This window comes from Strix uralensis, chromosome 1 (genome assembly GCF_047716275.1).
Source record: "Strix uralensis isolate ZFMK-TIS-50842 chromosome 1, bStrUra1, whole genome shotgun sequence".
NCBI lineage: Eukaryota > Metazoa > Chordata > Aves > Strigiformes > Strigidae > Strix > Strix uralensis.
The window spans coordinates 76,716,826-76,734,364 of record NC_133972.1 but is presented as its reverse complement, the minus strand read 5'-3'; the positions used below and the strand labels follow the sequence as shown (position 1 = coordinate 76,734,364).

Below are 17,539 nucleotides of genomic sequence, written 5' to 3'. Positions count from 1 at the left end.
CGCGCTCCTCAGGCCGCCCTCTGCCAGCTGCCCGGGAGGGACAAGGACACCCTGGTCCCTCTGGGAGACTCTCGTTCCGCCCGGCACACGGGCGGCGAGCTGCGTCCCCGGGGCGGTAACACCGCCGGGACCGGCGGAGCGCCGCGGGAAGAGGGCAGATAGACGGAGGAGGAGCCGCCTCCGGGACTCGCCCCCGGCGCGGCCTAAGCCCGTCCCAAACCTCCGCTCCCGGCCTCCGACCACCCCCTCCGTCGCTCTCGCTTGCGGCCTGGGGCTGGGCATTTTTTCCCCGCTTCCCTTCTCGGGTGCCGGCAGCCCACCGACGGCTTTTCCCGCGCAGCCGGCCCGGCCCGGCCCTGCCCGTGGGAGCACGGGCACGCGCACGCGGCCGCGCTGCGTCGCGGCCCGCCCCGCCCCAGCCGCTTCCCCCGGGCGGGCGGTGCCCAGGCGCGCGAGGGCTGCCGGGCGGCCCCGCTGTGACGCCGCTGCCCGCGCGGTTCTGTGACGCAGCGCGGCCGGGCGGGCGCCGTGTGGTTGGTCGGCCGGAGGGGGGGAGGGGTGCAGCGGCTCGGCCGCGAGCGAGCAAGCGGGCGGGCGGGCAGCGCGGGGCCGGCCGGCGCCGGGGAGCGCGAGCGAGGAGCGGGCGGAAAGGCGCGCGCGGGAGCGCGGAGGGGTCTGAGAGGGAGCGTGCGCGCGCGCCCCTGAGAGAGAGAGAGAGAGAGAGCGAGCGAGCGAACGCGCGCGCGGGGGGTGACGGCGCGGCGGGGAGGGGCAGGCCGCGGAGCCCCCGCGCCAGGCCGCGCGGCGCGTGGCGGGCGGGAGCGGGCGGCGAGGAGGCCGGGCCGGGGCAGGCCGGGCCCATCTCTGTGGGAGCAGTGACAGTGCAGCGCCGGGAGCGCGGCCGGGCCGCAGCGGGGGAGCGCGGCCGCACGAGGCGGCCGGCGGCGGAGGCCGGGCCCGGCGCGCGCGCGCGGCGGGACCGGGGCAGCAGTGGGGGGGGAAGGGGGCGGCAGAGGGGCCGGATCCCATCATGGCCTCGGGCGGCGGCGGCGGCGGCGGGGGCGGCGGCAAGATCCGGACCCGGCGGTACCACCTGGGCGCCACGAAGCCTCCCTACGCGAGGAGCAAGCAGGTGAGGCGCGGCGGCGGGTCACCCCCAGCGGACGGGAGGGAGGGAGGCCCCTTCCCCCCTGCCCCCTCCTCTCCCCCAGCGCCCCCCCAGGGGCGGGAGGTGGCCCGGCGCGGCGGAGCCGCCCCTTTCCTTCCACGTGCGAGGCTTTGGGCCGGGGTTTCCCGGTGGAGCGGGCCGGGGGGGGGCGGGGTGGGGATGAAGGGTTTCCCGCCGGGCCGCGGGGATTGTGGGATTTCCGGGCGCTCGCCCCGCTCCCGCTCCGCCGGCAGCCCCGGCCCGCGGGGGGATCCTCGGCTGCCTTTTGTCTCTCGCTGGGCCGGGGAAGATGCCCCCGCTGGGCAGGGAGCAAAGGCGGGAGGAGGAGGAGAAGGAGGCGGCCGGGAAGGGATGGGTGCTCCTTCCACCGCCATGCGCCCCGCGGCTAGGGTGGGCTGGCTGCCCCTCCGCGGGGTGGTCGTTTTGTTTCCGGGCTGTCCGGTTGCTTTACGACCCGGGGCGAGCACCTGAGAGGATGAGGTGTGCCTGCTGTCAGCGTGCACCCGTCTGGGGAGTGAGCCCCCCCTGGTTAAATTGATGCTGGGTTACCGAGTATAGTTAGTCTTCAGATTTAAGTGCATCGTTTCTAATATTTGCCTTTCTTGACAAGTTTCAAATTGCAGATGAGTTTGTGAGGGTGCTGTGTAGTTAGGCATCTTCGATTGGGTTTTTGTAGGATGCTGCGTGCAGAACCCTCAGGTCTGCATCTGGTAGTTTCTTCAGTCTCCTGCCTCTGCCTAAATGTGCTGATGCAGTGCAAGTGAAATGCAATTCATACGGCATTTGTTCTCCTTTGTATTGTAGGACAGAGTAGATGGCTAACAAAAGTTAGTTTGTAACTTACGACACAAAAATCCTACATCATTTAGAGTGACTGGAGGGGGGAGTAACAGAGATCCTTCCCAATTGCTGTTTGCCAGGAAATTTCAAGATGCCCAGAGATAGTGCTCTGGAAATGTCTTCCACGTGTGTTTATGAACCTGAAGTTGACTGTTCAGCCAAAACCTTTACATTATTAAGTCGGTAACATAAGCTAGGGGATTGAATATTATATGCAGAATTGAGAGAGTGTTATGCACGAGTTGTTGCTCAATTAGTTCTTGTTATTTAGGAAGTACTATACTTAGTCTTATATAGTATAGTGATCAGCAGTGTTGTCCTTGTAAAGCTAGCGTGGTGATGCTTCATACAAAGGATCACTGCACTTAGAGAGCAAATGTTGAAAGCTCTTATGTGAATGACAGAATAATGTTGAAATTGCCGTATCTTGCATGTATTGATACTGTGTAAGTAACTGATAAACCTTACACATGAATTTAAACTAATTAGCGTAGATGGTTTTCTGACTCTTCTATTGTCTGTTATCTTTGTGCGTTTTCCAGTAGGTTTATTTAAACAATGTGCCAAAGCAAACACGTGCTTGGGGATATCTGTGTGATTCTGCCCAGGGAATGGATGCTGCAAATCGAATACATAGATCAAATTAGCAGTAATATATTGGGGGAAAAATTGTCATGATTATAAATAAATAGGCAAACTGACAGATGTCAGACATGTGCGTTTGTTAGAATGGGTAGCTTTTCAATTCTGTGCTGCTTCCTAACTTGCATTACATAAAAAGATGAGCTCTGGGTAGATAACTAACTTAAATTGGAATTAATTGACAAATGTTCCGATTTTCAACATAATGTCCACTCTGCAGAAGTATTCTGTGGTTTAGTGTTAATTGTCTCTCAGTGATGAGTTTGGGAAGAAATGAAAGTGCTCAATGTAATCTTGACATGACCTCTGACTCTGACCCCCCTCACCCCTAACTTATCAATAAATAGGTTCATAGAAATACTTTTAATAGAACTGGTTTAGGTGCTTGCGGTCAAAAACTGTGGTCCTGAAAACCCTCAGTTTCTTATCATCAAGCTTGGAAGGTGCCCAAGCACTGTAGGCAGTATAGCTAATAGCTTTGAAGTTCCTCGGATATCTGAATTTTTTTCCCACTTGTATAAGAGATGGTTAGCCTGATGCCTGGCTCATGATTGTCTGTTTTCTGGATGTTGTTATTTTACCATAGTCTCCTGGGGAGTTCAGTCAGGTGAGAATTCTCTGATCACGCCCAACATGTGCTGCAGAGTCAGTCTTCTATAAAGTACAGTGACAGCTTTAGAAGACAGTTGGAAGAGGAGGTGCTGCTGCTGCTGCTTTTTAACGACTATTAGCTAAAGCATTTGTTCAGAATGTGGTAGACCCTGCTTCAGATTCCTTTTTTGCCTGGAGGGATCAACCTACATATTCCACTTCCTGGGCGAATCTCCCAGTCTCCAAGCAGTGTGTTGTCTTCAGTTCTCCTGGCTGAAGCTGTGTTACTATCCAGAAAAAGAATGTGTGATTCACTGAGCCAGAAAGAGGATGTATGAGAAGATGTTGCCCTCCAAGACTGGAGACATGCAGGCTCTGATCCTTGATTTTAGAAGTTACTTGTTTTATGTTAGATGTTCCTTGGAGCAAACATGTGAAGCCTAATATTTCCTGCCTTTTTCTCCCCAAGGGACTATCATTATACTCTAGAGCCATGTTTCATTACATTTGTGTGTGTGGTTTTTTAAATCTAGAGCCTTTTTTTAAACCAGCCTCAAATAGGAGAGGTGAACAGACGCTGCCTGGAAGAGAAGACTCTGACTTGCAGTTTGTGTGTTCTCCTGAAAGATGGAGATATGGGTACAGATTCCCGCACTGGTGAAGGAACTAAACCGTGTTTTCCTTTCTGAGCTACCATCCTGCCGTATAAAAAGCACACTGTCAGCAGCAGCTATATTGTTAAACAAACTAACAAACAAAAAGTAGCAGCACTGCTAAGTAAAGATGGTATAGACTTACCCACAGTGAATATTTGTGGAATGGAAATCACATCTCAGAAAGAAAAGAACTTTTTTGTATCTCTATGCTAGGTGTTCTGGGACTAGAACTGGGGAGTCCCTCCTCATTCGCTATGCTTTCCCGGTGGCTAAATGTTGACAGCTCCGCGCTGTATGCGTTGACTTTAGATTACGCTGTGCTTAGCCTGTCTACTCAGCCATCTCATGCTGAAATATCCAGCTTCCTTCTGTACCGTGTAAGGAGCTTCTTAGGCACTTGGGTTAAAATTATGGGTTCTTTGAGAGCTAAGCACATGCAAGTGAAGGAGCTGTTGTGTCTAACATCTGGGTTTCATCTTCTGGATGTGGCCCCAGTGCTTCTAAATGCTGGTTTGTCCTAGTCATTTAGGTAGACCGATGATTGGAATTGCTAGTGGGGGTGTTTTAATGGGATGAGTGTTTACATTGTTGACTTATTAAACAGCTTCTAGTATAGTATCTGTATGTTCCTACTGTTAATTTGATGTTTAGTTTTGCGCTTTTTTGTGTGTGTGTTCATGCTGGTTTAGCCTGGAACACTGCCATTCTCATCCAGGTAACATACAGATTTAATAAATGTGACTTAGACTAAAATAACTTTTTTGGTTATTTTTTATTTGATAATTAACCATTCGAATGAAAGTGTCAGATAAATTTGACTCTCCTGGAGTTTTAAACTCATGAGCAGATTTAAACATGAGAAAAAATAATTACCTGAAAAGTCTTTATAACCTTCCCATAAACCCTTTTTTTGTGTTTGTGTTAAGATTCAGCTTAGAGCTATTTGATACTGGAGATAATATTTGCAGATTGAAATTTCTCTTGGGGAGCGATATGGTTTTGTTTTTTCTTATACGTGTATGTGCCAGTGCATATTTATAATGTAGATGTGCTACACTGATATACAAGAAAACAGTCCAGAGATGTTTTCCTTGATGAAACCAGCATAAGTTGCTGCACGTTTGTAGTTGGTCTTGTGATGCTGTAGTTGAGGTATTAGCTGAAAGAGGGGAACCAGAAGGCCACCGAAAGGCACATTTGCTGGTCCTGGTCATGAAAGCCCCTCTGGCTTGGTGAGTTTCACAGAGTCACTTGAGACATATGTAAGATTCTTCCCAGATGGAGTAGCTACAGGATTGGGAACTTAAAAGCAGCAATGTCTGAATTGTTACATTATCATGTGCTACTCTTTTGTAGGTAGGCCAATTGCAAACTATTGTTTGATGTATGCATGGGATTTTCTTGGTGGGCGGTGACTGCAGGTAGCAGGCGGAAGGAATCTTATAAACCACCAGGTTCATTTTGGGAGGAAATTTTGAAACTCCTGCTAAAGAGTTCATAGAGTATCATATTGAGTAATGTAAACTAGGTAATGTTTCATAAACCCGAAGCAGGAAAATATTAATTAAAAAAATCTTTATTAAGAATGTCCATAGGGACCTACACAAGTATAATTGTATTGGTTTAACTCCTATCAATAGGATTGCGCCCTGAAGCATGCTTAGGTGGTTGTATTTATATTTGTATGCGTCTCTTGGCTTGTTTTGGTTTGGTAGTAGGCTGACACACTGAGCTAAAATGAATAGATTTGAAGAAATGTTTAATGTGTATTTAAAGATTTGTTTAAAAAGAATGGGCTAGTAGTTAACATCAGAGTTTTGTCTCTGTCCCAGCAATATCAAATTATATTAGCAAAACAGATGTTTAAATGTGGTATTTGGCTTTCTACTGCTACCATAAACAAAAATGTGTCCTAGTTGGGAAGAACTTTTTAAACTGAGATATTGACAGTTTTCTCTTGTTTAGGCTAACAGCACTGTCAGTGGTACAACAAATTGCAGACAATGATTGCTATAGCATTTTATTAATATTTTGGGTTTTGTCTTTCAAAGTGTTGTCATGACAGCCTTGGAGGCTGTGAAGTATTGGAGAAAAACAATATTAGTGAGCGGTATCTTAGGAGAAGGAAAAAAGCAGATGAAATAATTGACTGTGTTAGCTGGGACGCTGCAAATTGCCTTTGGTTGCTGGCAGCCCATCACTTCCTCTGAGTTATTTATTCCTCCAGTCAGTAATTAGAACCGGTTCTTGCTCGCCTGCCATGGAGGAACTGAGCTGCTCCTGATTCTAAGGACTGTGGGAGGACAGAGTTCAAAATCTTTTTTGCATGCCTAAAAAAGTTTGAGCAGAGCTATTTCAGATGGGTGCAGATGCAGACTACCATAGCATCATATAACAAATTCGTAACACAGTGGGATGACTGGCTCAGTGGCCATGGGGTGAGCAGTGTATGTTGTTTACGTGGACTTTAGCAAGGCCCTCAGCATGGACTCCTGTGTTATCCCTGTCGTCCAACTGATGAAATATGGACTTGTCAGGTGGACTGTGATGTGGTTGGAAAATGAGCAGGACCATTGGCCTCAGAGGGTTGTGATCAGCAGTACAAAGTTCCAGTGGCAGCCAATTGTTAATAGAGCCTCTCAGGGGTTGATATTGGGGCTGATACTGTTACATGTCTTTATTAACAAACTGGGATGAAGGAATGGTGTGCATCCTCAACAGATTTCTGGATGATACCAAACCTGTGGGAACATCAGCCACATCGTATGCTGAAGGGTAGGGCTGCCATTGAGGGATCTTGACAGAAATGGGCTGCCAGGAACCTCATGACAGAGGTTTGACAGAGGCAAATGTTAAATCCTTCATCTGGGACAAAACAACCCCACGTACCTGCTGGACAGCAAATTGAACCTGAGTCAGAGCATGCCCTTGAGGTGAAGAAAGCCAACTGCATACTGGGTGATATTAGTAAGAATGTGGGAAGGATGTTGAGGGAGGTGTTTTTTTCCTCTCTATGCAGCACTTCTAGGACTGCATCTGGAGTGTTGTGTTCAATTTTGGCCTCTCCAGTACAAAAAAAGATGCTGACATATGAGTCTAGTTGAGGGCCACCAGAATGATTAGGGGGCAGAGGCAACATGGCTGAGAGAGCTGGGTATGTTCAACTTACGAAGAGCAAATACCTAAAGAGTTGGAGAAGGTGTAGCAAGGCTCTTCTAGGAGGTTTATAACAATAGGAAAAAAGACAATGGACTCAGGTTGCAAAAAGAGAAATTCTGTTTTGGGTTAGGAAAAATCTTTTAACTGTGAGGGTAGCCAGCATGTTGGAAGAACTGCCCAGAGAGGTCTCTCTACCCCTGGAAGGTGCTCAAAACCCAGGTGGACACAGCTGTAGGCGACGTATTGTTCTTGGCCTCTCTGAACAGGAGGTTGGATTTAGGTGACTGCTGGAGTGCCCTACAGCCTCTGTGTGGGCATGGTCCTGTCAGTGCTGCTGTTGGACCACAGAGCACACACAGGCACGTGATTTCAGCATAAATGTCAGTGGCACTCTAGATTGGTAATCCTTTTGTTGGTCCATCCTCTAATTCTGTCTTCAGGGCTGTGCTGCTTTTTGAGGGAAGAAATAATGCCTCCATCTCATTGTTGCATTTTATCTAGAGTAAATTGCGAGGTTGCCCTCAAGAAGAGAATAGCTAAGAGGATTTTCTCCACAGTTGCTGTTTTCCAGACCATTTTTTACAAAAGTCTTCTGTTTTTCGAGTGGTAGGTCATGTGATAGGCTTTTCTCTTTCTCTGCTGTTAAACTGCAAAAACTCTGTTTTTTTTTTTTTAATGTCCTGTGTAATCAATCCAGTATTTATTGTGTAGCTATTGTACATCTACAATATGATGCATAGTGATATTTATACAGTCATGAGAGAAGGGGGAGATGTTCCTCAGTATATGTTTCTTGGTGTGTACTACTAAGACAATATAATGAAAACTCTGTGCTTTTTGTACCGTACATTATGTCCTCAACTCTGAAGAATTAAGTGCCCACAGTATTTTTCTAATGAAGAATTCTAGCCATTAGGTAGAATGTTTTATTACTTGTTAGGGTATTAAATAACTTATCTATTCAGTTTCATGAAAAACCGCCCTAAATTTGGACATATTTATTGGTTTCCCCTGTGCCAGGTATCTTCCCTTCTTGCCACTACATTCCATATTTTATTTTATTTTTATTTATACTGCTGCTTAAAAGTCTTGACTTGCTTTGCCCTTATGCCTAAACACTACAGGTCTTATCTGCCTGTTACAACTGTCTAACTGAAGGTACAATTTAAATGCACCTTTTAAGCCAGAGAGATGTTCATTTTGCTAGCGGTTGAGCCGCTATTCTCAGCTGCTTGTCACTGCCTCTGGTGGGAGATTGTTACACCCACAGCTGTGTTGGTGGAAGGGACGGGGTAAGTCCTCTCTAAACCCCTTTAAGCCAAGTCAGTTGGACCACCTTAAAATTGAGTGAAGGCAAGTATGAACTAGATTGTTTGACTTTGCCTGAAGCATAAGTAGTTTTGCAACTTGCTGATACAGTATTTGTCATTGTGGTATTCTAGATTACTGTACAAAAGTACTTATTAATTAAAAGATCTTCTCAACTCTGAGGTTTGCTTTTCTTTGTTTTTGTTGGAGAGTTTACAAATACATTCCCCTTCTTTTGACAAGAAAAGACTTCAAATGTTTTTTCTCTTCTGTGTCTAGGAAACACGGCAGCACTAAAGCTTTCATGTTGAGGCAGCAGTACTAGTATTTCCGAGGGGGGAGTTTCCTTTGAGTTTCTGTAACTCATCTCATAATTGCATGTTGCATTTAATTACAGTGCCTTTGTGTGTGTTTGACTTGGTTGTGACCACTATGATTTTTAAAGTAAGCGTAAGTTCATCTCTACGTTCACCTTTGCTGGGAAAAAATGTGTATGTACACACACAGACACCAACATGCACTGAAGTCCTACCGTTACAGTTTTAGCACACACACTGGCTTTGCAAATACCTGTGCCAGTAGAAAATTTTCTTTCTCCTCACTGAGGTTGTTTATTATTGTCTCCATAGTTCTGGTCTTGGAAGGAGTTGTGTGAGAGTGTCCTGGAGAGCTGACTGGCTTTGCTTTTAGTTATGATTGTATTTTGAATCAAACTCTTTTTTTGAAGCAGGTGAGTCTCATGACTCCTTCCCCTATTAGAGCTCAAGTTCTGGTGACCTCCAAGACTAAAGTAATCCAAGCAAAGAGATAAACTGTTCAACTGGAGTTTTCTTTGAGACCGGATTACAGGTCTCATGAGGCACTGAAATATTTACGATAACAAAATACTAAATTGGTGAGGAAAAACTATACCAGTATGCATAAGCCAGTAATACAGGTGCATTTTTAGCTTAAGTCATCCTGAGCTAAGCAGATGTAAACAAGGTTTAAACTGGTTTAAATGTAGTTGTATTAGGGAATTATTGTGGTGCAACTAGATACATGTTAAATTTAGCTGTAACAGTGCACCCGTCCTAATGTCAGCCCTCAGTATTTGTTATTAAACTCACTTTACAGAGTTGTAGAATATATACAGATTCATAGATGCCATTGCCTTCAATCACTAAAAAATTAATTGCTATGTGCAGTGGCAATTTTTGGTATTACTGGTAAGAGAACAGTGTTTGGAGATATTGGTTATGTTTGTGAGATGCTCTTGGTTCTGTCAGTTGACCTGTGATGAAAAAATACAGCCAGAAAGGCACTGCTGCCTCCTACAACTGAGGATGACTGCCCTGCAGCAGCAGTGAGCCTACCTTGGCTTTACAGTTTCAGAATATTATCTTAAAATGTCAAAGAACGTAACAATAACCACCGCTGCTGCAGCTAAAGCAGCTGTGCCCGAGGGTCAGTGTTTTAGTTTCTCCTAGGCACCAATTCTTAAATTTTTAAATGTAGTCAGGAAATGTATGCAGCAGGTTTAAATGTGTCCTCTTTAAAGTAATTGCAGATTCTGAAGGTTTAGATCAATTGTGAGGTTTAACTTTTATATGCTAGACGATGTCTATGGATGATACTTAACAAGCAGGAAGGCTTTGAGTTTTTCTAGAATATCAGATTATCACAGGGAATAACTAAAGGTGATTCTCTGGTTACTTCATTTTAACTTTTGTGTTCAAGATTGTGAATAAGATAACATAATGAATGTGCAACAGGATTGACATATTACATTTTGCAAAACCAGTAGCATATTGTATTTTCAGCTCAGTTTGTAGATCAGCATGGATAGAAAAGATACTTCAGAGGGAGCATGAGTACTTGCTATCTTTTGCTAACACTGCATTTGATTTAAAAATTTAATTCCAGTTGTCTTATTTAAAGATTGTGATTGACTCTGGAGTGCCACTCCAGAGTGGCAGGAACAAAATTTTGTAGCAGCGAATACTTAATTTTGTGAAATACACTTCAAGTTATCTGTAAAGCCTTGTCCGCCCTAGAAAGCATTGGATATGGGGATGGACATCAGTAAGCTGTGAGTTGCCCTTGAACTGCATTTAACTATTATTTCAGGAGTTGTTGCAGAATTTGGCCTGCCCTTGCTTGTGTTTTATGTACATAAGGTGTCCTCACTACTTACTACGTGCCATAGATTAGCCTGTGATACCATGTGAGTGCTTTTAGGCAAAGTGGCATTGAAAATGTTTCGTTCATTGCTGGGACTCTAGTATATTATAGGAGATAGCAGATCTGTAGTATGGGGTATGATACATTGAGACCCTTTGTATGCATAAACTTCCTTGCTGTAAATGCAGGAAAGAGGAAGAGTTTGCCATTTCTAGTATCAGTTATGTTTGGTGATGTTGAAATACTGTAATGAATTGGGTCTTATTGTATAGAGAATACCTGTGAATAAGATAGACAATTTTATGCCTAAACCGTGTATTTAAATCCTAAATATAAAATGTACGTTATCATACTTTGCTAAATCTGATAACTTATACTAACGGCTTTGTAAAGACTGTCTGGTGCTATGGGAAATGTATTTCTTGATCATTCTAATTTTGAAGACTTTAAACATCTTGTCCCGTGCGGTTACGTCAGAGTTTGTTATCCTGATGCCATGTTTTTTTAGCTATTGTTGTACGTTAAGTAAAAATAATTGGTTTAGACTCTAGGGTTCTCTTACAGGAAGAGACAAATAGTCTGAGCAGCATGTCAATTAATGTAATTCTACATACTGTCTATGAAACTTAGCTGCAGGCACACTGCATAAGCGTGGCAGTCTTTCAATAAAAAATATTAACTGTACTTGAGTCCCTTCTTAGATTAAGAACTCCTTTCAAAGTGCTTGTAAAGTTGTAAGTGAAAGTAGTCTCCTTAATCTTACTTTTTTTGTTGTTTTTGATGCTGATGGATTTCTGTCTCAAACTGCTAACACTGAACGTATGCTCAGTAATTTATAGCACCTATCACTGATTGCTGCTGAGGATTACCTAGAACCTAATGTAGCACTTCCTACAAGGAAGGAAGAAAGGTGCCCTGTACTTTGTGCTCTCTTTTGTAATGTTTTCACTGTGTCAACTAAAGGTGTGGACAAAACTTGAGATAAAAGCATTTAGCGTCACAAGGATTTAACCTAATCGGTTAGACACTGATTTATCTGTTGGAGCATACGCTGGCGTTTTGCACTCAGATGGAAGTGATAATGATGGGTACAGATGTGCAAACAGTGCCGAAATGTAAAACAGTACCTGAATTTCCTTGGGATGTTTTTTCTAAAGCTAACTAGACTAAGGAAAATAAGGTTCACTTCAATAAGAAGGAAGTAAGCTGGCATCTGGTATCATAACCCCTTGTGCATGATTTTTAGAAATAAATCTGAACTAGTCCATTTGCCTTAAATAAAATTGTTGTTTTTCAGATATTGCATAATTAATGGCATTCCTGTAACATGTTGTTCATATTAAGTCGTAAGTTTTATTGTCTTTTGTCTAAATGAAATATCAAACTCTTCTGTCCTACATCCAAATTGAAAACACTCCCTAAACAGCAAAAGCAGAGTTGGTCTAAGCCCGTCTAAGTCTGCCACTACAAGAGACAATCATGTCATGTTTCCTTTTCTATTCCTGCTTTTGCATCAGCACCCATGCAGCCACACGGTAAGCAGGACCGGCGACCTGGTGCCCCTGAGGGGTAGTCCTCACCATCACAGTTTACAGATGAATTTTTGGCTGGTTCTATTTGATAGAGCACTGATACATGTAGTTAGTCACTTGGCTGCATATATGTGCTAGCGGCAGCAGAAGGGAAGAGTGAGTTGAAGAGGAGAAAGGGACAATATCTTTAATGGCTGTGCAGACACGAGATGGTTAAAAGAAGGGAGAAGTTTTGTTTCTTCTTCCTCTTGTCCTGGCTGCCTGATCTTGCTCTCTCTTGGGCCAGTTCTGGTGCACAGAGCCAGTTGAACTCATTAGTCCAGCAGAGAAACATGTACTTTTTGCCAGATTAATGAATTCAGCTAGTACAGAGAGTAGCCCGCTATGTGCCAGAGCTGGCATGAGGTAACCGTGGGGGATGGAGAGAGCACAAAAATTCCTTTTTGATGATTGGAAGTGGTTAGATTGATCTGCTCAATCTCAGTGAACTTCACCGTTAGGTGCAGGTTTTCTTTTTAAGGACTTACTGATTCATATGTTTTAATAACTTGAACTTTGAAATGGGAAGCAAAGAAATCTCCGAGAGGCCTGGAGGTAAAAACTTGATGTTTTTCAGAGGTGTGCATACAGTGAAGTGAAGTCTCTTGGAGCCAGTTGTGGATTTTGTATCTCGTGACAAATTCATGTTGGTGTATGACCTTTATTATAATTTATAAATAATTTCTTTTAGTATGTCCTGTGTTGTATAGTGGGATTTACTTAAGCCTCTCAGACTGAAATCAACTCAATTACAAAAATAGCTGTGTTCCAGTGATGCATAATTGCTGATTTTTCTTGCCAGCCCTGCCCCCCCCCCCCCCCCCAATCTTATGTGAAAGACCCTTACGAGCAAGGAAAACTGTCCTATTCCGCAAATATTTTTGGCCAAGAAATAGCCTGCTTCTAAGTTTGGAAGTATAACTGTGACCATAACCCATTGATTTTTCTTTCTTTATATAAATCCTTTGAAGAAATGGTATTTTAAAGTAGTAAATTAGGACACCTATTTGTTTACTGGTTAGTATTTCTAGGTGCATATCTTTTGCTTAGTGTTGCATCTCAAGGCAATATGCCTTGAGTAACTCTAACTGTAGTTACTGTTGCTGTGGTGTTTGTATACACAGATATATCTAGCAGAGCTGCAGACACTTAGGATGATGCACAGAATTTGAAACACTTGTAAATCTCTATTCCTAAGCTACTGGATCTTTTCAGTGGATTTTTTTTTGTTTTGTTCTGCTTTCCTGCTGATATTTTAGGATGAGAATAGAATATGAGTGCGTTTAAGATGAGCAGACAACTGTTGGTACTGACAGCAGCTCTCAAACTGCTCAAATCAGTCAGTTAAGGACTAAAACACACTCACTGACTACAGCGCTGCTATGTGCAGTCAGGATTGCCCCATGGCATCTTCTGCCCTTTCATGATATTAAGTTTGGTGCGTCTGTGACCTGTAGAAATGAGGAGTTATGAGCATTAAAGCTGCGTGCCAGTGCTGCTTCCTCCGCTCCCAACCCAGGGTTGGGAACTAGAAGAGTTTTTGTGCAGTACCATGTTTGGCGTAGCTGTAGCAAACAGTGGAGGTGTTCAGGAAAGGACTAGTACGTAATTGTGGCACGAGGAGATTGGCATCTGAGCAGTCCGCTTGGATTTTGCTGGAGGAATAAGCCTGTTAGAGTTGTCTTGTGCCATGTCTTTTGTATTTCACCTCTGAAGATCTGTTTACATCAATGAGATGCACGGTATCCTTGTCAGCCTTCTAGAAGGATTAATGATGCCTGTGTGGGGAGATGGTAGTGCCAGGAAACCTGGGATGGATAAGGTGCAGAGCTGGGGGCACAGAAACAGTAGAGTGCTCTGCTGCTGGCAGGGTAGGCTTGTGTTGCATGTGCAGGAGAGGGAAAGGGTGTTCAAACACACGTGCTGAAGTTGAAGAATAAGAAAACTAAAAGTTAGGGTAAGATTAAAATGCCAGCTTCAAAGACAGTGTAAGGTATGACACTTTGCTGAAATGTCCTGGCAAGAATATGTAGTATGCGTGTGTTAAAAAGTGTAGTTGGTCAGTGGTACCTTAACTCTCAGACTTGAACAGGAATCCAGCCATGGAGCTTTACTGATTGGCCTTCAGCTGCGATGGGTGGGTAGGAGATGCCATAAGGAAATTTTTATTCTCTTGATACTTTTTTGTGTGTGTGAATGGGCATACTTGGGGTGCGTGGCTTACTTTCAGGGGGAAGGTGGGTTTTTTAGCAAAATCTGTGTTTGATGATGACTTGTTCAGAATGCCTGCATAGTTCTTTCACAGTGCCTTTAATCAATATTTTCATTTTGCAGACAGAAAATGGAGGTGCATTTCTGTGTATTTTGCTTCTCCTTGCTTTGTCACTAAGCCAGCAATATTCTGGAGCATAAAACTATGCTTCTTGTCTTCCACTGTGCCTAAGCCAGATGGAGCAGGCTATTAGTACTTGCTACAGTACGGCTGTGCTGAGCGAGTTCCAGCTCCTGGATTGGTTTGAGAAGTTACCCTTTGTCACCCAGCTTGGTCTTAAAGTGCTGATAATGTGGAGACAGCTAGCAAGGCTGCCATATTCAGGGAAGGGTCAAACCAGTCTGGTTTTAGATATGGATGGTAAAACGTCATCTTGGTTAATTATTAGTCTAGCTAGATTCTCCAGTTACTCATTGGGATTACTAATGATTGGGTGTTTACTCTTCTGGATGCCTATGACTACTTCTATCTTGAGTCTCAGGTAGCTTTCAGTCCTGGGAGGATTTCTTTGACAAGAGAATCATACAGGCCTGTTTTATGACCAATAATACCTATTCTCTGATGGAGGAACTCTCTAGCAATACTGAACGCAGTAGTGTTTAGCTTTTTGGAAAGAGCATTGCCTTGGATGCATTTTGTGTCCTGACCATTTGCTCATTTTGGCAAATTTTAACTTCTCTGAGTTACTGATATGGTTTTATTCATAGCAGCAAAATATTTGCCCCAAAAAAGGGGGACAGCGTGTCATAGGGAAAGGTGGAAATGAGGGGCTGGGGATAGAGTAGGGACTGACTATTCGCTAGTACTGTGCACTGAACCATTTGTGAACTCTGGCATTAAATGCAGCTAGTAGTTTTTGTTGGAAAGCTGAGGTTTATGTAGAATAGCAGCAACATCCTGAACATGGCATTCTTGTGTGCATCTTAGTGTGGTAATTGTGATGGATGTGTTTATTACGCTGTATTCTGTCTGGTTTAAACCCTCCCTGGATATTTATTCTGTCTTTGTGCAAGGACAAGATTAAATTACAGATCATTATGAAAAATGTCAAATTGTAAATTAAGACGACTTTCATTCTGTGAAAAGGCTTTTTGTTTTCTATCTTCCCTTCCTCCTCTTTCCCCACCCCTCACTTAACTCCAGATTCAAGGGTGTCTAATTTGTAAGTTGGTGTTTTCATTATTGTGTATGAAAGACTTGAATAAGTGATATGGGCTGCTTTTTTCATGTGTGTGCTAAATTTTTTAAGAAACTTAAATACAGCAAAGTTCTTGTTTCAGAATTGTTAACTAGACTGTAACTATTACACGTTCAAAGAATATTCTCAATTTTCTACACCTGAATATTAATTTTTACTAGAAAATTTTGTTGCCTAAATCTGGAAAAATACCAAAGTACCTTTCCAGAGCCCTTGGTACATGTGTTAGCAACTGACAATGGAGTTCAACAAAAATCTGTTTAAGTTTTGTTACTTTCAGTTTCCCAAGTGTTGAAATTGCTGAGTTAGCTTTCACATTTGCTTGCAGCTTTCGGAGTTTAGCAGCTGGTTCTGTTACTGCAGTCAGTGTAAGAGGGAGGGAGTTCCAAGCTGCAAGCAGTCTGCTGCGGGGGGTTGAGATTTGACAGGAAGGTGTGTTGAAATTTTGAGGGCATGATGGGAAACAAGTGACTGCCTAAAACAAAATGGTAAATAAATACTTCTTAAATGTACAATGTAAGCGTTGCAGATAATTGGTAAATGTCAAAATGGAAATGGCTTTTATATATTCAGTAATTGCAGAATATTAAGGTTTGGAGATCCAAAACTTTAACATACCATGAAATGAAATTGATCAAAGTGGATCTATTTAATAGTCCTGTAGTGAGGCATCTGTTATTCAGCTGTAGGGTTTTTTTTCAGGATTTCTTTCAGGATACCCTGACTGTTCAGAGCGTGAGTGGGGTTTTTTTATACATGTTGTTACTGCAGTTCAGCATTAGAAAAATCAGAAATATTTAAGTTCACTGATTTTAGCAGTTATTATGGTCACCACTGTCACTGTAGGTAATTGCTGAGCTTCTGGTTTTGATGGCTTTTTCAAGTCAAGGCATTAAGAGGAGGAGGAGTCCTCAAAAAAATTATGTACATCAGGAGTTATTTAGAAATAGAATTTTCTGATGACCTTGTGACTTGACAAGCTTCTGGTGAACTTTGGCTGAAATTTCAGAATTTTGAACATTGCGAAGGTCACTGGGAAGTGCAGAAACTGATAGGTTAGTGTAAATCAACGTTAGGTGAATTTTTGTCACGTGTGTCCCAGAACTATAGAGATTCTATGTCAAGGATCAACCCTCTCTATCTTATTCTTGTCCTGAATATTTGCTATCTAATGTCTTATCTTCAAGGTTTCTGTAAGGTTGCACCCCAGCATATGCTGTTGACTTTGTAACTAACGAGTGTTTCTTTCAAGCAGGGAATCATTAGCAGAGTGACAGAATCGGTGAAAAACATTGTACCAGGGTGGTTACAGAAGTATTTCAATAAAAGTGAAGATGAATGCGTAGATATAAATGAATCTACAAACCAGGAAGAGAATCCAGTAAACTATCACCATGATTATGCAAATGAAGATAGCATAGTGATTGATGGGAGAGTCACGCCTGAATCAGCAAGAATTAATTTAGAAGGTATGTGAAAAATCATTTAGTATTCTGGCCATCTGTATTTATTCACAGATTTCTAGTTTTGAATCTAAATTTCTAAGGGAAGTTGGAAGGAGCGTTTTGACAGAATTAAAAAAAAAAGATCTACCAAAAAGCTCCCACACAAAACAAAATCAAAATGCCCCCAAAACCAAACAAAAACTCCGAACAACTGTTTGTGAAACTGTCTTAGCTCAAAACTGTAAACATAATTGCAAAACATACTGGAGGTTGTCTTACAGCTCTTGGAAGTCATCAGTTAACTTCAGGTAGTCAATTAGCCAGGTGCAAAATATTGTTAATACTCATTTTGCAAGTGTGCTGGGTTACATTTTCTTTTTAAAAGGTCTGGAATGAAAGTCTATCTAATTGCCTAAGGTAATAAAAACGTTAATTTGTTTTGTTGTCCTGAAAACAAAAGACCAGATGCTAGAATGGCAGAGGAAAATTCCTTCTCATGTCCTGATTGCTTTTTTTTTTTTTCCTT

The 17,539-nt window shown here is 43.2% G+C and overlaps 1 protein-coding gene across 5 annotated transcripts in view; it reads left to right on the top strand.

Moving 5' to 3' along the window:
• Positions 1-989: 989 nt before the first annotated feature.
• The window catches only part of NUP153 (nucleoporin 153), a 46,954-nt gene continuing 30,404 nt past the window's right edge, over positions 990-17,539 (top strand). For 2 of the 5 annotated variants that reach the window (XM_074871536.1, XM_074871547.1), the window contains exons 1-2: positions 990-1,132; positions 16,821-17,037. In XM_074871536.1, coding sequence (XP_074727637.1) covers positions 1,031-1,132; positions 16,821-17,037 — 319 coding nt within the window. In that variant the 5' untranslated portion in view covers positions 990-1,030. The remainder of the gene's footprint in view (positions 1,133-16,820; positions 17,038-17,539) is intronic. The other 3 variants (XM_074871528.1, XM_074871509.1, XM_074871517.1) reach the window with 2 other exon arrangements.